Here is a 26,628-nt window from a genome sequence, read left to right as displayed (position 1 = left end):
TGTCTCCTAACATTGCTTAGTAAATAGACCCCTTAACCTCTCCGGAGTCTGAACAAATCACCGGCTAAATGGTGCGGCAGCTATTTTTCAGGCACTTTGCGCAAGCACAGTAGAAAAGTCTCCAGGAAAATGGCCGCTGCACTATTTCCCCAATAGACATGTGCAGTAGATTCTGGCACAGCACCAGCCTACTAGCGGTCTGTTATGCGCTGCAGTAGCATGCGCAGTGGACTGACACCGCACCAGAGTCTGCTAGTGCTCGCTTACGCTCCAGTGGCTAATAGAGGAGGGGGCCTGGACGGAGAGACTGCTCACTTGTCCCCTGCTATCCTAATAAGTCCCTGGTCCTATCCGGCTCATATAAATACGTGGTCGTAGGCTGTACTTTGTGTTGCATCCTGCTGGCCCTACACTTTACTGTCAGTCACATGGAAAATACAGCAGTCTCCTCCCACATATATGCTTAACTAGTTACCAGCTAGCATGTACCACCTCACTAATCAATAACTTTTACTAAAGAGTGCCCACTGTGACCAACCCTTCCTAAAGTGATTAGATTGCAGATTACCTTGAGCACCTGATCCCCTTGCCTCGCACATACAGTATGTCCTTTCTTGGTCCTGCTGTCTTCAGATTGAAAGTTTCCAGTGCCAGGACACAGACTACACTTACCCAACAGGACTTCAGTGATGGCAGTTTCTTCTGGGGTGGCACAATTATCAATAGATCCCTCCTCTATAAGGACCTCCCTTCCCCCTCTAGCAGTGGATATCGCCATGGGAATGTTTGTACAGATCTCCACATCTGGATAGTATATACTAAAAAATAAAAATGGTAGGCAATATATAAATTGGGCATGGTGCCTCAGCTCTAGTGTCTGCGCTGGTTTCATGTAAATTAGGGATACCAGTTCCCTTAGTCTGGGTAACATGGGCCTGTGCTCATCCCAGAGACTGCCTGGAGCTGAAATCCCCAAACCTCTTTGGCTACTGAGGTTAGGACCCCAGGAGTGGCATCTTCACTGCCTAAGTAGTCCATGTATAGTGGACTGAGGGCCTGATTCAGCAAGGATCGCAAGTGCCAAGACTCATGCAGTCGGACAGTTTTTCGTGATCTGCACATGCATCGCAGTGCATGAACTAGCCACTGCGATTAGATCGCAGAGTGTACGCAGACCCATGGCGGAGTGATTGACAGGAAGTGCTGTTTGTGGGTAGTGACGGTGGGGGGGGTTGTCCAGGTGAACGCAGGCGTGCCAGAGCATTTCAACAGCATTGCAGGGCCGTGCATAAATTAGCCACTGCAATACCATATGCAACCTGAGGCCTCATAGCGTGCGCTGAAGTTGGCAATTCCTGAGTGGTCTGACCTTCCTTAACTTTACGTCTGGGTCCAATGTTACCGATTGTTTCGCTGTTTTGACAAAGTATACGGATGTGAGTAAGGGGAAGTGGGCGTCCTTATGCTAGACTGCGATCGCATTGCGAATGAAAACATTTACATATCACCGCTGATATTAGCTGCTGTATTTGTGCATATAAGCAGAATTGCTATCTGTAGTAAGTCACGCCCTGATCCCCCCCCCCCCCCACACACACACAAAAAAGGAAAAAAACTTGCCTGCTTGTACCTGTATACAAAGTTTAGGTAAAGAAGTGACAAACATCAATCAATAGAATAAAATTGTTAATGAGCAGTTACCAACATTCATTAATGGGGAAAAGTTTGCCATAATAATAACTTTTCTCTCTGTACAGTATAATCCAAAATTGAATCGGCACAATGAGCTCCCATTATATTTTTTTTTTTTCCCCAAATTTGAATAGGTTTGATTAGCACTTCTGGGTCTGGATAAATATCTTCAGTTTTAATAAATTGCCCAGAGCGGAATCGGGTTCGATGCCTGGCCGACAAAAGCAGAATTCCCGGCAGCGGAAGCCTGACAGCGCTGGAAATCCCGATTGTCTCTAAGGTAAATATAAACTAACCTAACACCCTAACCCTCCTTAGGGGTTCTTAACCCTAACCTCCCCCCCAAGTGCCTAACCCCTCCCCTTCTCCGCTGCCTTACCCTAAGGCCCCCGGGGGGGAGGTGCCTAACCCTCCCGGGGGGTGCCTATCCCCTAAGTCCCCCCGGGTGCCCTAAACCCAACAAGCATTGGGGAATTGACAGGTGTCAATGACGCCGGTCATTTATCCCATGCCGGGATAAAGCAGTCGGGAAGCCGGCTGTCGGGAATCCGGCAGCCAGCTTCCCGATTGTATACCGCCCAGAGCATGTAGCTGTTCTGTAACAGGTACTTAGTTTGCCTAGACAGACCTGTGAAATGTAAGATCAGCCGCAGCTCAAGGAATGGCCTCATGAGGCCAACTACTGGAGCCTGGAAGGGTGCAGCACTGTGGCCCCCAGCTGAACATCTGGCCCAGGCCATTCTGGGCTCATCGCTCATATGCGGCCCAGTATTATCCCAAACACTCTGGTAATGAGCATCCAAGAACCCAAAGGTGCTGTGCCAGAGACATCACTGTCAGTGCATCAGTGTTTGCCCTCTCTGCCACTCCTAGCCCGACCCACCACCTCTTCCTCTGCATTGTGGGCGGACTGAGGTTGGAGCAGGAGGAGGCAGGGCTGTAGAGATCCTGGTACTGGCAAAGCGGTGTGGCCTAATGTAAGGAGGAGTGGCCACGCAGCTGACAGGATTAAGGGGCATATTCAATTAGCGGCGAAAATGGACGTTTTTTGCCCCCCCAAAAAATGTAAGTTTTTTTTCTCCATCCCAGACAAGAGAAAAAAAAAAGCTAAATTACTATCCTTGGGCTAAAAATATGGGTACTTCTTTCAGAACCCTTTGGACACCCAGCCCCCCCCCACACCACCTCCTTAATGATGAATTGCTGAAAATGTTTTCCTGTAAATTGCGTACTTTGGAGAAAAGCGACAGTGTTAATTCTGGGTGAAAAAAAAAAAATTCAATCGTTGGGTCTGATTTTTCGGGGGGTGGTATGGATGGTTGGTCAAGTGTTTTAAACATCACACGTGGTCGCAGCAGGCTTTTTTTTTTTTTTACCTTTTTTAAAATTTGTGTTTTTACGACGTGAAAATATACTTGCACCCACATCGGCCAGTGTGTACCCACTGAGCGACCCTGCGCACTCCCACAGGGTCGTTCATCGCATCGACATATCGAGCCTACATGCTGCTCGATCTGTTAATTTGATGAACGACACCATGCTTGTGGAGGCAGCAGGTGAACGACATATTGTACTGTTCATAAGATCGCGTGGAGTCAAACAACCTCACGATATGTCGTTCATCGAACCGTGCGTCGGCTGGTAACCCATATAGTCTAGTGCGCAGGTTCTCAAACTCTGTCCCCAGGACCCCAAACAGTGCATGTTTTCCAGGTCTCTTCACAGAATCACAAGTGACATAACTATCTCCACATGTGGATCTTTTAAAATGTATCAGTGAGCAATGAATACACCTGTGCACCTGTGTGAGAAGCACTGGTCCTAGTGAGTACCTAGCATTAGATGGTGCAGCAGCGGATCCTTCAGGAAACCCAGGTAATCAGTACCTGTGCCCCCCCCTCTCAGTTCCTCTGGGAGGAGGTACCAGTGTATGGGGCCATGGGGCAGCTTGTGTTTGAGGCTATTGGTGTGATACCTGGACAAAACAATATAGCTCTATAAATTCCCAGTAGGGACAATCCCACAGATCCTCAATGAAGCAAAAGGACATCATGCGTATGCAGTGGTTTATTTACTAAGCCGTGTTAGGAGACAGAGTGAAAAGTGATAAGGTGCCAGCCAATCAGCTCCCAACTGTCATCTCACAGGCTGTGTTTGAAAAATGACAGTTGGGAGCTGATTGGCTGGCACCTTATCACTTTTCACTCTGTCTCCTAACACTGCTTAGTAAATAGACCCCATAAGATTTCAAAATGCATAGTGCATGTGAAGGGGACTCCAGTAGTGAGGCAAACATTACAGCCTGAGCCAGGGTACTGTAGGCCCAGTGTTGGAATCAGTCACCAACCAAACTATCCGAATGTCACAACAGACTCATCAGGACAGAGCCTGAACTGTCAGAGTGCTGGTGGGAGCAGTGTGGGCTGGACTATATAGGAGTAGGGGGGAGTGACAGTTGAACGGCTCTTTCCCTGTGTACCTGAGGTGGAGGATCGGAGTATGGCCGGAGCTCCTAAAGCGGTGACTGGCAGAGCTGATCGAGAGGAGTAGACTCAGACTGGGCTTGTGCAGGCATCATCCATCTTGTGCTGGGCATAGCATCTGCAGATGTGAAGGAAGCAGACATCTCCCAGTGCTGTGAGCCGATGCTTTGGAACAGACCAGCGGTTGTGCGTTTACAGTGGATTAGCCTGAGCCTTGAGCTACTGAAACACACACCCCCAAGTTGACTCCATCTGTCACTCTAACCGGCCACTCTCCCCACCACGACATCCCTAACACCCATTAATCAAGTAGCCGAGGGGGACGTGCAATAGTTAAACTGTATCCCTGGTGCCAGCCCCACAATATGCCACAATAGGCTGTGGGGCCAATTTATCAACAAGTTTTATCATGCGCAACGAGTTTTAAAACCCGTTGCGTATGATGATGGTGCTCCAGCCAATCAGCTCCTTTCATCTGACTGAAAAATGACAGTTGGGAGCTGATTGGCTGGAGCACCATTTATCATACGCAACGAGTTTTAAAACTCATTGATGGATCACTGATCTCTGCTGTTTTATCAATAGTGCAGTAAAGGATATGAATTCTAGGGCAACAGCCTCATTTACTACAGTCATACCAAGTTTTAATCCCACTGTGCTCGTTGGGGTGATTCAACTGTGTTGTTTTTTTTTTTTTGCGTGCCAGATCGCACCTTATCCCCATTTGTGTTGATGGGGCTATATTCAATTGTTTCTTGTCAAGGCTAAACCAGTCTAAAGTCCTTGTTATGTATATACACTGGCAGATGAACAATTTTTATAACTATTGGAACGATGGTTTGAATGATTTTTGGCTGCATTCAAATGACTGAAATCGACCAAATCTGACCGCAAACACATCAGATGTTTGATATTGTTATCTGACAATCGGGAACGCGCATCGTTCATCGTTGAAGCCTACATGTCAGATATGAACGCCCAAACCACGGACTTATCGCACACTTCTGCTCGTCCTCTCAGTAAGGTGCGAGAGGAAATGTGTGCTTACGTGGCTATTCGTGCCCAAACAAAGCAGCAATTGAATTGCTTCGTTGGGTGCCCATTATACGAGTGTCGCTAAAAACAATTGACTCCTGTGATTTAAGAGGAGTGCTAAAGGGAATAGCCTTTTGATGAAAATTGCCAGCCAGCCGTAAAACACAGCAGAATCCTTTCCAAGGGGCCGTCAAGTAAAGCTGGGGTACACACTATATTTTCAACGATTTGTCCGATTCTGACGGATCGGAATGACAAAGGTCTACCCATTGTCTGTTATTGCGCGCTCCCATGGTGTCATCAGCGGCATCGTCAGGTTGGCCCTACATGCAACTCACTCTGACAATGCAACTGACTACTCCATACAGCGGGATGCGGCAGGGCCCAACATGTCGGGCACCGGATCGTCTAATGTGAACCGGCCGCCTGATATGTCAGCCCATTGGGAAGGGGAGGGGGGAGGGGGGGGGGGGTTCGTCTGTTGCATTGCTGGGCACACATCATTAAGGCCCCCACACACGGGGCGATAAAGCAGGCGATCTAACTGATTGGTGCAATTTTCCTGCTATATTACACTGTGTATGGCCCTGATGTTGGGCCGAGCGTGCTCCCGTGGGGTCGTACATCGCACCCCCTGATCTTTCTGCAGAACCATAAGATCAGGGGAGGCGATGTTCGATCCCATGGATGACTGGTGAGAGAGGGGGGAGCAGGCCACCCGATCGCACTGCGTGCGGGCCGCCATATATGTCGGATGACTGATCCCCTGTCTCCTCGCTCTGTGCCATCACACTGTGTATGGGGGCGTTTAGGTGTGTACCCAGTCTAATGTCTTGCTATTTGCTGGCTTGCAGTCTGAATTTTGCAACACTGTAGCCAGTAATCAAATTGCTACAGTGAGTTTTCGGGGGGAATTCAATTAGGTGCGAATTTGGTCCCGCAAGGTGAAATCACTGCAAATTCACCTTTTTGTGAATTACTTTTGCAATTCAATTCCAAACTCCTTTCTTATTCAGAGTAAATTCACTTCTCTTTGTTTGCACCTCCCTGAGCAGGGAAAATCTGTATTTCTTCTTCAGGTTCCATAGGGTCCACAGGAATTACCTAGGGATATATAGTTGGATAGCATCCAATGCACCAAACAGCAAAGCTTTGGAGCTCCCAGCATGCACTGGTCTCCCTCCTTATATACCCCGCCCCCAGCCACAGGCATTCAGTTGTTTTGTTTAGTGTGCGGCAATAATAACAGTGGGATTGCTCAGGCAGTCTCAAGCTTTTTTTAATTTTATTTAGAGTTTAGCGGTGTTGGGTGCCGTAAAAGATTCCTGCACTGCGGCTTCTATCTCCGCCGACACTGACAACACCAGCATCCGTCTTGTGACACTGGGTTTTCTGTTGGGCTAGGTAGTGGCCTGGGACTGCAGTTGGGGAATGGAGATGCAGGTAAGTACGTTAAGTGTGTGTGTGGGGGGGGATTATTATAGGATATATCTAATACATCTGTATCAACAATAGAGCCATAAATGATGGTTATCACACCAAGTTTTATCCTATTTGATAGGCAAAGCTACTGAGGTGCTAGCTCTGGCCGTGGTACCACAGGCAGTACCCCAGACTATGCACCATCCAGTATATATGCCCCCTATGAATCCCTGTTGGTATTACTCTGCGGCTTACTCTAGTCAGTGTATTGCCATCCTCAGTCTCTCCGCAGGTGGAGAAGCCTATGGGGATAAAGAAGCAGAAGAAAAGGTCTTGTCAGGTGTCATATATTGATTCCACTACCTCATCAGACTCTGATACTCAGAGCACTGAATCGGTCTATGAAATAGAGGATTATCAAGTTGTGCATCTTCCCTCTTTGGTTAGAGGGCTTAGAACTGGCCTCACCATAAAGGAGGTAGAGGAAGTTGCTCTGACGGTTGATGAGGTTATTTTCCTCGGTCTGGGCATCTGACAAATCTTATGGCAGAAGCTTGGGGGACTCCTAATAAGCATTTTCAGGCCATGAAGAATTTGACCTATCGATATCCCTTTGTTCCATAGGCATGTAATATATGGGAGATTCCACCAACAATAGATGCGCACGTGACGAGGCTGATCAAAACCTCTACGTTGCCTATCCCAGCAGCATCCTCGTTAACACAGGTTACTGATAGAAAGATTGACAAACATTTAAAATCAATGTTTTCGTCATCGGGAGCTAGTACCAGGCCAACTACGGCTATAGCCTGGGTAGCTAAGGCTCTGGAGTAGTGGATTAAGGTGCTAGAGGCGTCTATGGTTGACTTGTCTAGAGAGCAGTGTCTCTTCTTGGTCAGTTGCAAGAAGCAGCTATGTATATGATTGAAGTGGGGATTGACGTGGGTGTCCTAGGATCTCTGCTAACTTGGTGGCAGCTTGTAGGTCCCTCTGACTTAAATCCTGGAAGGTGGATGCAGGGTCCAAGAAGGCTCTAGAACAGGGGTCTTCAAACTTGGCCCTCCAGATACTGTGAAACTACACATCCCAGCATGCACTGCACATAGTTTTAGCATGCTGTTATATCAAAAAGGTGGCAGTGCATGCTGGGATGTGTAGTTCCACAGCAGCTGGAGGGCAAAGTTTGAAGACCCCTGCTCTAGAATCATTACCTTTCACAGGGAAGGTACTGTTTGGTTGACACAATGACTTCCTTTGCAACGCCAAAGTCAGCAGAAATGCCACCCACATCTACCTCTAAGAGGTGGCCATATCGGTCCTTTCGCCCACAAGGTAGGACAAAGAAGCAGTCCTCGGCCAAACAAATTGGCAAGAGGACACAGCCCAAAGGGACTAAGTCAGCCAAACGCCACCCTGCCAAGCCAGATGGTAAGTCCACTGTCTGATGGAGCAGGCCTCCCTCTGGAGGATGTCAGGGTTGGGGGCAGATTCTTGCAGTTTACTCAGGCCTGGCATCAGACCACTACAGATGCCTGGGTATGAGCTAGTCCCTCAGGGTTATGCAATCACGTTTCTCAGGCATCTCCCTCAAAGGTTTGTAGGCACAACCCTTTCTACAGACCCAGTCAGAGCCGCGGCATACCGGGAGTCTATTGGGGCCCTCCAAGGAACCGGGTGTTATAGTCCCTGTCCCTGTGACGCAACAGGGAAGGGGGTTACTATTCAATTGTTTTTAGTTCAAAAACCCAATGGGTCACACCGCCCTATATTGAATCTAAAATTTCTCTACAGATTTATCAAAGTGCCCAAATTCCATATGGAAACTCTACGGTTAATTGTGTTGGCAATGGAGTCTGGGGACTTCATGGTCTCCTTGGACATACATGATTCATATCTGCATGTCCAGATTACAAAATCTCACCAAGCCTTTCTCAGGTTGGCAGTAGATCAGCAACACTATCAGTTTCAGGCTCTACCCTTCGGGCTTGCCACAGCCCCTTGGGTATTCACCAAGATAAAGGCTGTCATGACTGCTCATCTCAGATGACAAGGAGTCTGGATACTGCCATATCTAGACAAACCTCCTGATATTGGCGCAATCTCAGGAGTGGTTGCAATGCCATCTACAGATGACCATTGTCTGTTTACAGGAGCACGGCTGGGTAATCAATTAGAAGTTGTCACTCTCTCCAACTCAGCAGATGGTGCACTTAGGGGCATGGCTCTCTGGGACAGAGGATTCTTCTTCCAGAGGACAAGATTGTAACATTACAGACTCGTGTGCAAACTGCTTTGCAAACAGTGTCAGTGCACTTGGCGATGCAGGTGCTGCGCTCCATGGTAGCCACATTCGACATGGTGGCTAATGCCCAGTTCCACTCCAGGTCCCTGCAGCGGTAGATCCTGGCCCAGTGGGATAGTCAGTATCATGGGATAAAAACCCAGATGGTACATATCTCACCAGAGGTTTGCCTCTTCTTAGGCTGGCTGGAGACTTCTCATTTAAACTAGGGATGTGCAGACTCTGATAGGTTTTGAGTTTGCACGCCGAATTCGGATTTTTCCCTCCAAAAATCGGGTCTCAGAGTCAAAACGTCATCTTTCATGGACAAACATAATCTTTCATGGACTTTTGTCCAAGGAAGATGTTTGTCCATGAAAGATGGTATAACATACCTTTTTTTTGTTAATTTTTCTTTGAGGTCCACAGGGCACCCACCCTGACGCACCTGGCCTCAGATGGACTTGTTCTTAAACTTCATATCACAGATTCCCTCTTCACTTGAGTGTTTACTTTTTTTTCTTCCTTCTCCACTCTCTCGCCGAGAGGCTTGGTCACGAACTGAATGCCTGTGGCTGGGGACGGGTATATAGGGAGGGGGACCAGTGCATGCTGGGAGCTCCAAAGCTTTGCTGTTTGGTGCATTGGATGCTATCCAACTATATATCACAAGGTAATTCCTGTGGACCCTGTGAAACTCAAAGAAAAATAATTATCAAAAGGTATGTTATACCATCATTCTATAATTTAAGTGAAAATGTCGGGACTTGCTTCAGAACCCATTGAACATCCCCCTAATGACTAATTAGGCATTTGGAATTTTTCAATTTTTTTTTTTTCTTAGCTAAATACACCCTAAATTTAATGAATATTTATTTCAACTAAAAAAATTTTTTTTTAAATGCACTGATCAGCCATTTGACCACTTAAAGCAGACAACTTATGGCCACTAAGTATTCTACCTGATTCTGCTAATTAAGTTGTTTTCTTTTTTGGGGGGGGGATCCAGAAAGGTCTCCCCACTTTTTATTGCTATTTTCTTCGTTCACTCTTTGGTCAAAATTCGCACTCACTGCGAGTAAAGCGAATTCGCATTTCTAATTGAATTGCGCGTATCTCGGGTGCAAACATGAAGGCGAAGTGAGCGTTTTTCGCCTCTTGAAAACTCACACCTAATTAAATTCCCCCCCCTAACAGCTGATAAGAGATTCATAAGAGATATTCCCCATACTGGTTTAAGTTGTAGTACTGTATCTTCCGTAAAAAGTGAATGTAAACCTTCATAGGAACAAAAACTTACAGTAGTTGCTAACTATTGCTGCAATCAACTACCAAGTCAGGATTCACTGCAAACAATCCTATGAGGAACCTATGCATCAAAGGGGTTACTTTTGTCATTGAAAGATTACTAATGAAATTTGTTTTATACTGCAGTATTAATAATAGAGTTCAGTGTGTTAACATTCTTCTAGTTGCAGTTTAATGCAAGTTTTAATAGTGTAAGTTATGTTACTTATCCCTGAAATCACATGTTAATACTTTATAATACTTTAGGGCCGATTCCGTGTTAATTATTGGGGGACCAGGCGCCCCTGATAATTAAGTATCCAACTCTCCTAGAGTAGCAGCAGTAGATACCAAATCACCAGAGCAATTCAACATTGCTCCTCTGCGGAGACGGCTTATCTGAAAATCTCTCCCCATGATGCCATTCATTGCTACTTCTGTAGCAGTGAAACTTCACACTGCAGAGTCTGACCCGGCAGTGCTAGTGCGCCTGCGTGGACTGGGGTATGCGCACAAAGTCTCGGCGTCCAGCAGAGGGAACTAAAAGGATCTTTCTTCACAACCCGGGACTCCTTTCAGTAGGGAAGAAGCCGGGGTGCGAGGGCAAGCGCCATCCGAAGATGGCAAAAGTTCCTGCGGTCAAACTTTGAAAATGTTTTTCGTATGGGGACAGTGGTACAGAAGGTATCTGCCTATAAGCACTTTGATATCTATACCATGTGAAATGTCACTTGTAAAAGGAATTTCTCCCCCTGGGCTCCATTTGGTCTAGAACTGGCCCTGATTAAGGCAGCAAGCACTTACACTATTCATACACTTGTATGGTTTATTGATGTGGTAACGAACTCTGCCATGATGTGAAACTAACTCTGCCATGATGTGACTTCTATTTTTGGCATAAAATAAACAGAGATGCAGGTTAATTTTTTTGGTGTGACTGCAACTCTCCAATTTTGGATTTTTAATTGCATTGAAATGATCAGCTGCATCACATGGGAACGTGTGTGCAATTGGAAGAGGACCACATTATAGCACGTCTGCATAGTCTCCGACCTACATTTAGAGGCGTCCCAGTGGGTTTCATTCATGTGTGGTGTTGTTTTTTTCTGTTTTTTTTTTTTTTTTTCTTAAATGGTGCCACAAACATGTATGTGTACATTATGTGCAGTTTGTTAGTATAAATGTGTATATCTGGTATTGGTACCAGAGAAGTGACTGTTCCATTTAGATTACAAGGTGCCTTATGTTTCTGTAAAATGGTCCTCAGGGATGACTAACTGTGCATGTTTTCCGGTTTCCACTTGTTGTGTTTTTTTTTTTATTTGTTTTTTTTTTTACAGTCTGATACTTCAATAGGAGCTATGGAAACATTCAAAGTTAGTGGTCGCCAAAGACTGGTTTTCATAAGCATTAATTATTTTAAAAAAATGTCTAATAGCAAAGATTCAGTTATCGCCTGCGCCATTTATTTATTTTTTCTCCAATCTTAATAGAGAGGGTTTCACGGTACCCCCCCAGAGAGACATATATAAAAATAAACATTCTATCTTTGGCATATTTTCGTGACTGGGTAATGTATTATGCATTACTTTACAGGGAATATGAAATCCTTTACATCAGCCCCCACCACAATTTTACAATCTATGGGCCTCATTTACTAATGAGTTTTATCACCAAAACGAGTGATAAATGTCACTGTGTAGGATAATGATGCTCCAGCCAATCAGCTCCCAACTGTTGGAAGCTAATTGGCTGGAGCACCATTTATTATATAATCAGCTCCCAACTGTTGGAAGCGAATTGACTGGAGCACCATTATCATACACAGTGACATTTATCACTCGTTTTGGTGATAAAACTCGTTAGGAAATATAGGCCCCCCCATTTACAAACGCACACTAGGGATAATTTCATGAGATTTCAATTGCCCTACCAGTATATTAGGGGCAGGATTCAATTAGCCATGGTAAATAACCTTAGGCTAACTGGTTAGCTAGGGCTATTCTATTAGTCCATAGGCTGTATTTAACGCTGATTTCCTATCGAGCCAGAGACGTTTGAACAGAAATCCATGGTATGTGCCCTTATTGTGGGTGCTGCGAACACATTCACCCATAGCGCTGGATACTTATCCCCGAACCTACAGGTTAACTTATATTAGCCGCAATTTACCACACGTGGAAAAAGGGTTGTAATTTAATTACCTCTGGCGTAAAAGCCCAAGGCTACCACCCTTTTACTCGTGCAGTAAATTACTGTGGCTAATTGAATCCGGCCCTTAGTGTGCTAGAGGTAACGAACGTCAACATGGAGAACATACAAACGCCACACAGATGGGGCTACAACCCCTGTGCTGTAGTTCAGCATTGCTTAAGACTGCGCTGCAGTCTATCTGCAACACATGCTCAGAGTAGAACAGAGAGCCATCATTTGTTGCTCTGGATAGCTTTTTGTTATGTCAGTTTGTGTTTAGAGTTAATTTCATAAATAGGCCTAATCTCTCATATCTTTTCATACAACTCTTTTCACTTGTAGTAATGCTAGCTCTCATTGAATATCTGCATTTTATACTTGCATGAGCTAATATTTCAGTTTTATCTCTACAAAAGATGTAATTTACGGTGATTATTTTGTTTCCCTGATTACGGTCATCAATGTAGTAATTCTGTCCCCCCAGGTAAACTCCTTACCTACTGTACTTCACTTCAGTCTGCCACAAACAAATGATGAATCTCAACTCGGAACAAATTGTAAGTATTGCACATGTGTAGGGTTGAGAATGAGAAATAAACCAACTTAAACATTACAAACTATTATTGCTGTGTTTTGTCCCCCCGCAGGAGTATCCTAGCTCTAGACTGATACCACTTTTATACCAAAATTCCAGGGTCTGACCCGGAGGTTGGAACAGGGTTCCAATCCGGATCAGACCTGGATTTTCCCCGGCACTGACCCAGGATATTCCTGAGTTGGTGCCATTCACACCAGAGCCGGGTCTGCAGAGACCTGGCGTTGAAGTGGACGCTTGGAGATGATATCTCCAAGTGCCACTGAAGCCGGACAATCGACAGGCATGCGGCACGATCCAGGTCACGATGACCTGGATCGCGCTGTTTACACTGCAGGGTTTCAGCGTTATCCCCGTGTTCAACCCAGGTAACTTGCAGGGTTTGATTGCCGAGTCACTCGACCCAGCAATCCAACCCTTTCCCTTTCACACCAAGGAGTTACCCGGGTTTACCCTGCAATAACCTGGGTTTTAGGTCCAGTGTAAAAGGTGTATGAGTGGCCTATGTATTGCAGAACTGCCGTGATTATTAGAGTTTCATATAGTGGTGGATATTTTCATTTTTAATGAAAATATCCCTGCTATGTACAAAGGGGAACTTATATCCCTGGCCTATTGTAGAAGTCTTTCACGTTTGTGAAAGAAGTCTCCTGTGGTAGCTGGCACAGCATGGGCACTGGCAGCTTTCCCTATCGGCCGGGGGCTTGAGAGTGGTAGAGAGATCGGAAGATCTATCTCTCTCCTGCTCCTAAGCCTCCATAGGCTTAAAGCAGTTTACACTATCTGCAGATGGTGGAAACTACCGGGGACAAACTCAGAAAAGCTTCACTTTTTAGAGTTTGGTACATAGAGGTCAGATCGTAGTCCCCATTGATAATTAGCACTTCAGATTACAATCCCCATTAATAACACTCTGCTGGAGACTTCTGTAAAATCTCCTGCATTGTGCTTTTAGTACATAGCAACAATTCAGAAGTGTATAGAAAATGCATTTTTTACATTTTCATTTATGAAAAATAACCTTGATAAGTAGACCCCCTGAGTCCCCAAACCAGTTTGAGGTAGTTTAGTGCAAATTAGGTGTCACGATCTCAAAATGATAACCAAAGGGTCAGATGTAATTCAGCAAAAGATTCATCGCAACCTCACACGCTCTGCACCTGCAGATATCTTTCTTTTCTGCCCACAACCTCCAAGGCGATATGACGTGATTCATTAACCCTGAGGTTCCACCATATACTAACAATTGTCCCCCCAAAGTGTCAAATGTTGTTGTGCATGGCCCATCTGTAATTCGTTCAAGATTGCCTGCTATAGACTAATAATCTTAATTGATATTGGATGATCACTTGAGCGCACAAATCTATTTTTGTCTCGACAGCTGCCAGAGGATTTTTATCTGGCAGAAGAAGGCTCCTTTTTGGAAGAAATGGCAGAAGAGGATGAAGAGATTGATCTGTATAATGAAGTGACGTTTGGATTGGGTAGGACCTCTATCAAACTTGCTGACTGTGGGGTCTATTTACTAAGCAGTGTTAGGAGAAGTGAAAAGTGATAAGGTGCCAGCCAATCAGCTCCCAACTGTCATTTTTCAAACACAGCCTGTGAGATGACAGTTAGGAGCTGATTGGTTGGCACCTTATCACTTTTCACTCTGTCTCCTAACACTGCTTAGTAAATAGACCTGTTTCTCCTCTCTGGGAGAGGCCCATCGAGGTGATGCTGGTGACCATTTCGCATCCTTAGGCCCCTTTGTGACAAAATTCAACGTATCGCAGGTTCATGGCGAATGGGGTGAGGCTAAGACAATGCAGTTTGCATAATTTTAGCCCCGCCCCCTCCATACAGACCTGCGATACCCAGTATTATCTCCCCGTCCTGCACACCTCACTAGGAAATCCTGGGTTGCAGGAGATCCACCTACTTAAATGACTTAAGGCCCCCATACACTGTGCGCTATGTACTTTGGGATGCGACAGCAGATCCGATGGCCGACATATCGGGCGGTCCCCACAGACTGAGCAATCGGGTGGCCGATCGCCTAATATGCCGGCACCCCTCTCCCCCACCCGCATAGTGCTACATGGGATCGTACATCGCTCCCCCCAACTGAACCTGCAGAAAGACCTGGAGGCGCAATGTACGATCCCACGGGAGCGCGCACTGGCCAATGATATACCCACACACGGAACGATATAGCAGCGATATCGTACCAACCCGTCGGATCGGCTGCTACATCGCACCATGTATGGGGGCTTTAAAATGCACCATCCACAGTATATACCTAGTGCTTTGTGCTTACTAAATAAAATTCATATTGTACCCTGTGGTGGCTGCAGATAGAGTTAATTTAAAGATCATTGATCTCTACTCTGTGGAACTATAATACCAGGTTTGTACCATTGTATATAAAGGAGCTCAGTACACTGTAATTATTGATAAATGTACAGTGCATGCTGGTGATTGAGCAGCAAATATTACTACAAGGCATTATAAATCTGTCAGTATGCCCAAAAGAGGCGAGAATTGCTGCTATCAGACGCTGGATATAGGGATACTTCAGTATCCAACTCATTGCTCCGGTGAGGAGACATCTGCTCTGAAAAACAGTTGTCCCGTGAAAGGTGCGTTACTTACCTGCTCCCCGTCATCTCGGCAACGCATGCATGACCTCGGGTCACGCATGCTCACAGCCGCCGGGGAGCTGGCGAGAAGGCGGCGGAGAGATCCGCTCTGATCCCTTTTGGCATCCCCGGAACTTCTTCCCATAGGAAGGAGCGGGGATCCGAGAACAAGCGCCGTGTGAAGATGGCTCTTGTTCTTGGCAGCAATCTCCAAAAACTTTCAGTTTTCGGAGTTTGCTGAATACCGGGGGTGGGGGGGGACACCCCTAATGATGAATATCCCGGTAACTTAAAAATGCGGAAACTAGCGTTTCTGCATGGTTGCCGGGCCATTTATCGTTTGAATAGGCCCCATAGTCACTATCGCATATATAGACCTATTATCTGATTGTGTGGCCATCTCATATACAACCTTTCTCTTTTGTAGCGAAGTGGTGCACTAATCAAAATGTAACGGAATATTTTTGCAATAATCTTGACAAAAGCCAGTGGGGAAAAAAACAAACATGAAACTCATGTTGAAGAATGTGCACGGAAGGAAAATGAGATTTAAAAACCAGTGTCCGGCTGTGTATCTTATTTAAGCTTATTTTTTTGGATGGGAGCGGAGTGTGTGCGTGTATTGTTACTCCACAACCATTCATTATGCTGTGCAGACTACAGTCTATAATTAGTAGTATTTGCGCACTTTAAAGGATACAAAAATATTACTTTGCTGAATTTTTAATCTGGCAATTCAGTGTCTGTGTAGAATACCTTGGGCTCTATTTACTACAATCTGCATATTGAATGCAGATTGTAGTGTGATCTAATCAACTGAATTCGCATTGCAAATTCAGGCAATATCACAGGGATTTACTACAAATCCCTTGCAGGGACAGAGCTTGCGAGAAAGCTCTGTCCCTGCGAATCCCATCCGCACACTACAACTATAACTATGGGCTCTATTTATTAACATTATTTTTACTAAAATAAAGTGAAAAAGGGTGTTTTCACATCTGTTTCACATTATTTTAGTATCACCTATAGTTATTACAGGGCAATTGGAGTACAATTTGTAAAATTATACTCCAACCCCTAATTATCACTTATTTTTAGTAAGCAGATCCCATTTCCCATAATTGTAATGGGAAATGTGATCTGACCAGAGTTACTAAAAATAAATTGTAAAAAATACCGGGGAAAGCCCTGTGATAATAACGCCACCTGGAGGAGGCGTTATCCAGGGTCTCCCCCGGGTTACCGGCCTCCTACTCTGCTCTATATCTGGGAGAGCAGAGCTGGGAGCCGGTCCCAGTAATCAGCTGTGTGGTCTAAACAGACCGCAAGCTGATACTGTTAAAAAAGGGACCAGTGATCGGGCCTCCGGTGATCTCTCCCCTCCGGTCAGCTGATCTCCAATAGTGCACTGCGGCCTGGTCATCAGGTGATCAGTATGGGAGATCACCTGATCGGAGGCATGGAGGACATCACCGGAGGCCCGGATCATGCAGGTAAGTGTAATTAAGGGAGAGGGGTGGGGTCGCAGAGGGGGAGGGGGGGTCCGTGATCGCGGGGGCGGGGCTTAGCGCCGGAGGGGAGGCAGCGGCGGCCGGTCGGCGCATGAGTGGGCACTTTGTCACAGTATTTTTTGCGAAAATACCGTGACTACTGTGCGGAGAGGTTCGCAGGGAAAGCTTTATCGCAAGCTCTGTGATATTGCCTGAAATCGCAATGCGAATTCAGTTGATTAGATCACACTACAATCTGCATTCAATATGCAGATTGTAGTAAATAGAGCCCTATAGGTGATACTAATATAATGTGATAAGGGTGTGAATACACCCTTTTTCACTTTATTTTAGTTAAAATAATGTTAATTTTTACTAGAGCACTTAATGACATAGTTATCTACATGGAACAATAATATGAGTTGAACTGTTACATAGTATCTGAGATGAATATATCGGTTGTCAGGGATGTAGTCTAAATCCCTGTTGTCAGAATCCTAGCGCCTGTATCCCAAGCGCCAACATACCAATGGTAAGAAGTAGGGTTAGGTTTAGCGGTAGAATTAGAATACTTACTGACAGGTGTTGGTTTCCTAACCCTTTTGGGATGCTGGCATTGGGATTCTCACCACTGGCATCCCGTACCCAACTCAGTTGTCAGGTTCCCTTTTCTAGACTTGTATAAATCAGACACTCTGCAGTTTCAATAAAAGCTGATGACTGGCAACTAGTGATAACAAGATTATCTTTCCTTGATAAATATGAGCCTGTGGCTGTCTAATATTTGGCAGGCTTCAAAAGTGAGAGTTCATGTCTTAAAATACACACATGGATAACATTTTGCTAATCCAATATATAATTTAATTTGACCTTTTATTGAGCTTCTTTGCACAATTCAATGGTGACTTTTTTTAATCTTGTATAGTAATGTCAGAATTGGTCTGTCTGATGGTGAGTTTTATCTCATGTTGTATGGCCTGCAAAGATGTACATTGACAAAAGATCACCAATGCACTGTATATAATAGCTGCAGGGACGCATCAAGAGCTGAGGCCCCCCCCTAACTATTTTGTCATTTGCCTGTGCTGTGTCTGCAACCTATACTGGCCACACGGCACAATGTACAGAAGAGGTCAAATACTATGGTACAGTACCAGAATCTCTCCTAGCCCATGTTCAGTGCCAGCTTTCTGAATAAATCACTAAATTGATGGCGCTGCAGGACTAGCATAGGGCAACCAGTGCACCCCACATTAGGGCACAGCGACTGGTACGTGTGTGTGTGTGTGTGTGTGTGTGTGTGTGTGACACTTGTGGCTCCCCTGGATCCATGATAAATATGCCTGTGACTAGCTGCATAGACTAGATGTAAAGGTTTGTGGTTACTGATGGCTGCAAGGTACAGAGAAGGGCTCTAGCTGTCTGTAGTGCCCCAGCATAATGGGCTAGAATACCACTGCGAATGGAAGAAATAAATTAGCGCGTCCTGTACGTTCTTAAGTGGCAGTTTGGTGGCTTCATTGAAACGGAAATACTGTTCCAACTTTACACCAGATAAGGGTGGTACAAAATGCGGTCCATGGATGGGCAGTATTGCACCTTAGCCAGGGAACCAACTAAAGGTATTAGTGTCCAATCTAGCTACATGTACATGGCAGAGGGCAGTTAGATTTGTTCCGTCTCCATTGAGGCCTATAAGGGTTTGGAAAACCATGACTGTTATGGTGCATACACACGGTACGATCTGTACCACCAACAACATGAAAGATATCTTTCAGTGAAGTCATCCTGCCACATCTCTGAACAGGCAAAGTTGACTCTATTGTCCAAGTTGGCCTGCATGCATGGACGGTGAAAGATATCTAGTTGTCCATGCGGGAACGCGCATCGTTGGTCATTGACAGGTTGGTAAGTACATAAAAATGAATGATAAAGATATGAACGTTATCGTTCAGTTTTATCGCTCCGTATGTACGCACCATTAGACCTTACAGAGATTATGTGGGGTGTATAAAACTAGGGGTCTCATTTGTCAACGAGTTTTATCATTAACGAGTGATCAAACTCATTGTGTATGATGGTGCTCCAGCCAATTAGCTCCCAACTGTCATATGTTTGAAAAAATGACAGCTGTGAGCTGATTGGCTGGAGCACCATTTATCATACACAGTGAGTTTTATCTCGTTGTGAATGATAAAGCTCGTTTATAAATGAGGACCAAAGTTTGCTAAAAGTAAATTTTATAGTTATTTATTTTTTCGTAGATAATGAAGACTCTGGGGATGAAACCCCTACAGAAGAGAACATTGGAGAGACACCTGACCAAAACCAAGAGTTGGTGGGTGTGGAATCGGAAGCCCCAGGAAAACTGCAGTCTCTGAATGAACCTTCGGCTGAGAACACCCAAATGCAGGAGGTGACCATTGTGAAGGAATCTCTGAGAGACCTCAGTCTCTCTGCGGATGTGAGGGGTCATCTAGAAAGTACAAGAATAGATGATTCTGGGTTGGGAGATCCAGCGGTGATGAAGGCGTTTCATGGGCAGCCAACTCTGGAGGTAATAGAGCTCTGGCCCTGAATATACATCCTTATTCTTCCAAGGCCGCAACCCTGCCACACACACTTTAAAATGAGACAAAATGCAAAATAGAACTAATTTTGTGAGATGAACCAATCCCCCCCCCCCCCCCCCCCAATGTTTCTGGGGATATAACCCTAAATATAGTAAACTTAGCAATATAAGCTGAATATTATGCGTTATAGCGCATTGTACCATATTATTGAAGGCGTTTACTTGTAGGAACTTCTGTTGAACAAATTTGCTACTTACCTGCAGTGAAGCAAGTAGGGAAAAGGGGTTAGGGATATCCTAAGCACCGGTGATGAACACTCAAAATATAGTTGGAGGATAGGTGTGTTCAAGAGTATTTTTGGCTGAGAGAAAATTTTTGTGTATATAAGCAATGTAATGGCTATGGCACCAGCCAATAACAGAATATAAATAAATTATATAGATGAATAAGAATAATTCCAATATAATGATATATGTATCAGGACGCTCTACCTAAAGGTGTCAGCTGAATACCTGTGATAAGGATTGGGGTGTGAATCCCAAAAGAGAATACTGAAATAGTGAAAGATACAGTGACAGGCGTCTCTAATAATAAAAGTGCAAGGTGCAATAAATATGAAAATAAAAGCAATTTTTTCCAAATTCATAGGACATACTAACACAGAAAAACAAATAACGCACAGAATAGTAAACACATATGAAATTACTTCTTTAAAAGTGTCAATCTAGTTCAAAATTATATGTAATGAAGGAGCAATGAAATAAAACTATTTAGTCATATGCTTAATTAAAATACAGGTCATAAAGTCTCTGCACCATAAAAATTATTTGGTGACACTGCCGGCCAGACATCATTCCACGTATTGTGACACTAAGCGGTAGCGCAGTATTCTCTTCATAAAAAATCTTGTGACACTAAGTGGTATTGCAGTTTGTTCTTATTCATAAAAAAAATATTGACACTAAGTGGTAGCGCAGTGTTTTACTCATAAAAAAAAAACCTTGACACTAAACATGGCCATCCACTATACAGTTTTATGTCAGATATCTGTCTAATGTGGCTGGTTGGAATGAAAACCTGGTAATGTATGGGAGCAAATGAGTCGATCATATGGTTTTAAACACTGAAAAAAACCCACAAATTTTTGGTTACATTTGTTTCAACCAATTTGTCTAAACCATTTTTATTTTATTTTTTGCTATTTTCCAGTGTTCGTGAGCAAATGGACGTTTGTCATTTTCTCCCATACATTACCAGGTTATCATTCCAACCAGCCAGACTGGACAGATATGACAGAAAATTGTATAGTGGATGACCAGCTTAAGTAGTAACTGTCACGATCCAGAGTGTGTAAACACACTATTTACCTTAGCGGTGTCTATCCTGGTTGGCACAGAGGAGATCCCCGCTCGCGGGCTGCTTTCAGATGGCTGCTGGGAATAGGCATGGTACTCCACTTCCCTGTACTCCTTTCAGCATGCAGGTCACACGCCGGCCTTCCCTCCAGAGCAGGTCATGGGCACGGCCAACTTGGACTTGTCACATGAGTCCAGTCATCCACTCAGAGCATGGTCTGCTGACTGCACCGACCTATCATCCGGAGACCAGCCCTATAAATTCTTTCCTTGAACTGAACTCCCCTGCCAGTACAACGTTGCTTCCACTGAAGTAGCAGCTCCAGTGCTGTGCTCCCTCCATTGCTATTCTGAACGCAGTCTGTCCTAATTGATTATCTTCATCTTCTATCAATTCTTGCAGTCCAGATTTGCTATTGGGAATTCTTATTTCTTCAGCTGCCGTCTGGATTTGCCATCGGGAATTATCTTTGAGTTCGACCATTGGAGTTTGAGATAATTCCCAATGATGGCAACCAATCAACATCAGTCCCACTGAGGATCTTTAATGAACTTTATCAATTCCTTTCAAGTTCCAACATCTGTTCTTAATGATCGTTAATAAAGTTATTGCCAATTCCTATCAAGCATTCACCTCCTCATCAACCATCAAGCCTCAAGTTCTACAATCTGTCACTATCCAGTGCCAACAACGGTCCTTACTGACTGTCTATGCTGATCCAGTATATTTTTTTTATGGACTCAAGTCATCTACTCTTGTGGACTATTATCATTGTCTAGTGGTTCCTCTTGACATCAGTCATGAAATCTACCTCCTGTTCCTCTGAGAAGACCTGGGTCCAGCCACCGAGGTTTGTACATTCCCATTCAGTTACCCACGCCTTCTTCCAGTCAGATTTAACTGCAGATGTGACAGTAGCGCAGCGTTCTATTCTTATTCATAAAAAAAATATTGACACTGTAGGTCATTGATACCACAGTGTAGTATTTAAAATGGGTACAAATTGACGTGTGCTGTACCCCACTTCATTTGTTTGTTGATATGGAGAATGATCAGTTGAGAGGAGAGCAGGAACCACATCCTAGTGCTGGAGCTGCTGCCAGTGCCACCAGTCATGACAATACTAGTCCATCTACATCTACTAAAGCCAATGCCCAAGGGCATACAGGGCTTAAGTCAGGGCATCTAAAATCAAAGAACCAGTCTTTTACAGTGGTAAAGAAAAACACATCAAAGGGAAAGTTTGCTCCAGAAAGACACAATCACCACATGAAGTGGCAAGGAAAGGCCTTGGCCTTTATGACTAGTGGTTCTGCCTCTTATGATGATGTAAGCCCTTCTCCCTGTAGACGTTTAAAAAAACAAACAAACAAAAAATGAAGGCAAAGGAACCAACTGTGTGCTCAAATGTCACAAATCCCTGAGGAGAGTCTAAGTGTGTAAGCAGGTGCCTTGTGTGAGCCTGACCTTTCCACAACTGTACTCTAAGAGGAGCCTCCTTCCGCCATTTGTGCATCCTCTGCAAATGTGGGGATGAGCAGCACAAGTCAACATGCTGACCTAGAAGTTGAGGATTCTTCTGTGGAATTGCATGAGGAGGATATTTATGTAGTTGGTGATGACTACAAGGATGTTTATTCTGAGGATGTTTGTGTAAAAAAACTGTAAATCTGGCGACAGTTGTTGCCCATGGTGGGAAATATCCTATTGTGATGCCTGGGCAAAGGACCAAAAATTTTACTTATGTGGAATTATTTCCAGCCAAATCCGGACAACCTTTGCCAAGCAATTTGTAACAATTGCCAAGTAACAGTGAGTAGAGGTAAGGACCTTAACCATCTTGGAACCTCCTCCCTGTTACGTCACTTGCAGCACATTCATCAAATTGAAATGGGTTTTTAAAATTCAGAAACTTTGGCTAAAAAAAAGTAACCACAATCAGTCCAGTGTCATTTAGCTGCTCTCTTCTATCTGGATCCAAGGGTCTGTAATCTCCACCACCATCATCATGCATCATCAACATCCTCAATCATGATCGAAAGTAGGCCTGCATCCAATTTCATAAGACTGACTGACTCCTCTCCTATCCGTGATTCCTCAGAAGGATCCTTGACTGCTATGACTGTTGCTGCTGCTGGGAGTGGATCTTCATCCCAGAAGGGAACCAGGAAGAAGACTACTTTTACTTTAACCAAACAATTTACTGTCAATCCTTTGCAATGGTGAACAAGTATGACAGCAGACACCCAGTTGCACAGCGTATTACTGACTCCATAACAGCTATGCTGGTATTAGATGTGTCCAGTATCCGCCATTAATGCAGTGGGTTTTACAGTTAATGGAGGTCCGGTGTCCTGCTACACTTCTAGATTCCACTTCTCTAGAATAGCAATTCACAATCTCTGTACAAGGACCTAAAAAAAACCCTTATTAATGTTCTCCGAAATGCTGTTGTGCCCACTGTCAACTTAACCACAGATATTATTATTATTATTATCCTTTATTTATATGGCGCCACAAGTGTTCCGCAGCGCCTTACATAGTACATAGAACTAATAGGTGAACAAGAAACAAGTAACTTGCAGTACATTACAGTGCAGGACAAGGACACAACTTATATACATTGCTGAAATAGTGATTAAAGCACTCACAATAAGCTGCCGGGAGTTGGCAGTCACGTGTTAGGTGCCCTATGGGGAGTAGAGAGTAGAAGAAAATGTAAAGAGAAGCACATGAGGGAAAAGGTCCCTGCTCGTAAGAACTTGCATTCTAAGGGGAGGGGCAGACAGACAGGCGTGACACAGAAGGGGAAGATAGGAAGGAAAGAGCATGAGGTGGGTTAGGATGAGTGCTGGAAGGCCTTGATGAAGTAGTGGGTCTTGAGAGCCCGTTTGAAGATTTGTAGAGAGGTATATGTATACAAGGGCAAACTAAAGATTACATGACTGTGACAGCCCACTGGGTAGGTGTATTGCCTATCAAACAGCAGCATCATCTAACAAATGCCAGCTCATTCAGAGGCAGGCTACTCTGTATCACTGGTTTCACTAAGAGGCATACTGTTGAGAGCCTCTTAGAAAAACTCAGGGAAATCATTGCAAAATGGCTTACCCCTCTTGGACTCTCGTCAGAAATCACTAATCCCGAGAATGCCAGCAATATTGTGTGAGCATTACATGTGGGTGCATTCGAACACCTCCCATGTTTGGTGAAATATATTTTTATTCTGATTTAAACCTTTTATTTATAAAAAAAAAACCTGTAGCGAGATTTGTGTATTAAATACAGTCGAGACTATAGATTGTATATTGCAGTGATTTCATGTGTCATGGTATTACTATCTTCTTGTTACATTTTGACAAATTGTATAAAAAATCCTGCATAAATACTCAAAATGTTTTTGTGACTGTATCCACACTCACTTCATTTGGTATCTAGTGGTTGATTACAAAGTGTTGTCAGTCACTAATCTCTAATATTGAACTGCTAGAATAATGTGCACTTTATTTCCTATACCGTAAAACAAAATGTATATTTTGTATCATATACATTATCTGTGTCTGTCATATTTTTTTTGGAGTACATATGTGATCTCTTATCACTAAAATCAAATATGCTTTTGATACAACTTGTCTAAATGTAACAAGAAGATAGTAATACTATGACACATGAAATTACTGCAATATACAATCTGTAATCTCGATGGTATTGAATACACAAACCTTGCTACAGGTTTTTTTTATAAATAAAGTTTAAAACAGTATAAACATATTTCACCATATTTTTGGAATTTGTTTTATTTAAAAATAAGTTATATTTTATGAAATTACAGAATGATGTGATGGGTGCTCCATACAACTATCCTTTTTCTCTATACCAGGTGATGCAGATCAGTCAGCAAAAACGAATTAAATCTGGTTGGGTCAGAGATCTGCCTACAATGAGTGACTGTCTGATACGGTCACCATTCAGAGAATAGTGGATGATTATTTTAGGGATAGCATCCAAATAGGCATGTTAGAGAGTGCGTTTCACTACTGGCAGGAAAAAGAGGCAATTTGGAGTCCCTTACACAAACTGGCTTTGCTGTACTAAAGTTGCCCATGCTCCAGTGTGTACTCTGAAAGCGTTTTCAGCGCATCCGGGAACAGTGTCAGTGATCGGCGTAGGAGATTACTTCTCCAAAATGTGGAAAAGATGATGTTCATCAAAATGAATTAGAAATTCCACGAGTAAGACCTTTACCAGCTATTCTGTAAAAATACAGAAGCATCTGTAATGGTGGATTCCAGCAGGAACAAATTAATATTGTGTGAATAAGAGGATGTACACACTGATGGGAATGACTGACTACATCTGATCTTATCTATGTTGTAAAGCCACTTTGTGTATGGGATCATTGCCACTAATATCCCCTGCACATTGGTAGCTTGTTTTGTAGGGGGACCAAACAATCCAATCATTTCAGCCACAAGTCTCCTACATGCCCCTTTCATTTATTTTAAAGAAAATTCTGAACCACCAAATTGATGGGGTGGGAAAATATGAGCAGCAGCAGCAGCACAGAGCATCTTCCTGCCAGGATGTGTGCAATAAAGTGCAAATACGTTTAATACAAAAAGTAGTTGTGTATATTGGTTGCTTACAAATATATTTACATGGTACATACAGTGCATAAAGCAGGCTGGTGTAACCTGAAGCACACCACATGTTGATAACTTCCAGTAGGCCCAGCAAACATCACAGATGCTGGGAGTTCTAATTCAGCCTGAAAACTACAGGCTGCTTTCCTCTGATGTAACAGCAAGTCTTGGTCCCATTATCCCTAACAACCTGCCTGAGCACAGACTAGTAAACATCTGATTACAGTATGTTCTAGCAGCACCTCCACAAGCAAGGCCACCTAATTTTTTTTTTTTTTTTTTGTCATGATGTATAAAAAATTGAAAAACCTCCTCCAGATCAAAGATGTATTTTATGAACTAACGAATGTGATCCTAGATTAATCTTTATTTTTATATATATATATATATATATATATATATGTATATATGTGTGTGTGTGTGTGTGTGTATATATATATATATATATATATATATATATATATATATATATATTTTTATTATTTTTTTTTTGAGAATCAAAAATTAAATTAAAAACTAATCAATCCTTTTGTCCTTTCCCTGTCTTCAGTCCATAAACATTACAACTCCGTCGGGCCTCTGAAAAACCTTCTTGGTTTTTAAAATTCCTAGGGGTCGTATAGTTTATTAAACTGCCATCCTGTCCAACACTGCAGTGCCACTCTGTGCCATGTTCGAAGTTGAACTGTCACATATTCGTTCCGCCCGCTGCTGTCGCTTAGCTTAGTCAGCCAGCTAGCTGGATGCAACCTTTTGGCACTTAACTAGATGAAAAAAATCAATATTGTGAGGTGGTCAAAATTGACTGGAAACGAGTGGAAATAAATGTTGTTGATGTTAATGCTGTAGGAAAAAAACAGGCCCAAATTATGTGATTTTTAGCTGGGTTTTTTTTAGGAATTTTTTTTAAGAACCAAAACATGGAAGGGCAGTTTTGGCAAAACCAGAGGAGAT

At 43.7% G+C, this 26,628-nt stretch overlaps 1 protein-coding gene across 2 annotated transcripts in view; it reads left to right on the top strand.

Annotated features, from left to right (window-relative positions):
- PATL2 (PAT1 homolog 2) overlaps positions 1-26,628 on the top strand; it is a 53,594-nt gene that overhangs the window by 3,687 nt on the left and 23,279 nt on the right. For both annotated transcript variants that reach the window (XM_088461712.1, XM_088461711.1), the window contains exons 2-4: positions 12,878-12,950; positions 14,370-14,472; positions 19,367-19,659. In XM_088461712.1, coding sequence (XP_088317838.1) covers positions 12,924-12,950; positions 14,370-14,472; positions 19,367-19,659 — 423 coding nt within the window. In that variant the 5' untranslated portion in view covers positions 12,878-12,923. The remainder of the gene's footprint in view (positions 1-12,877; positions 12,951-14,369; positions 14,473-19,366; positions 19,660-26,628) is intronic.

The sequence above is a fragment of the Taudactylus pleione genome, unplaced genomic scaffold (assembly GCF_031769625.1).
Source record: "Taudactylus pleione unplaced genomic scaffold, aTauple2 ptg001086l, whole genome shotgun sequence".
NCBI classification, from domain to species: domain Eukaryota; kingdom Metazoa; phylum Chordata; class Amphibia; order Anura; family Myobatrachidae; genus Taudactylus; species Taudactylus pleione.
Note: the sequence above shows the minus strand (reverse complement) of the source record. Positions and strands in the feature narration are given on the sequence as shown.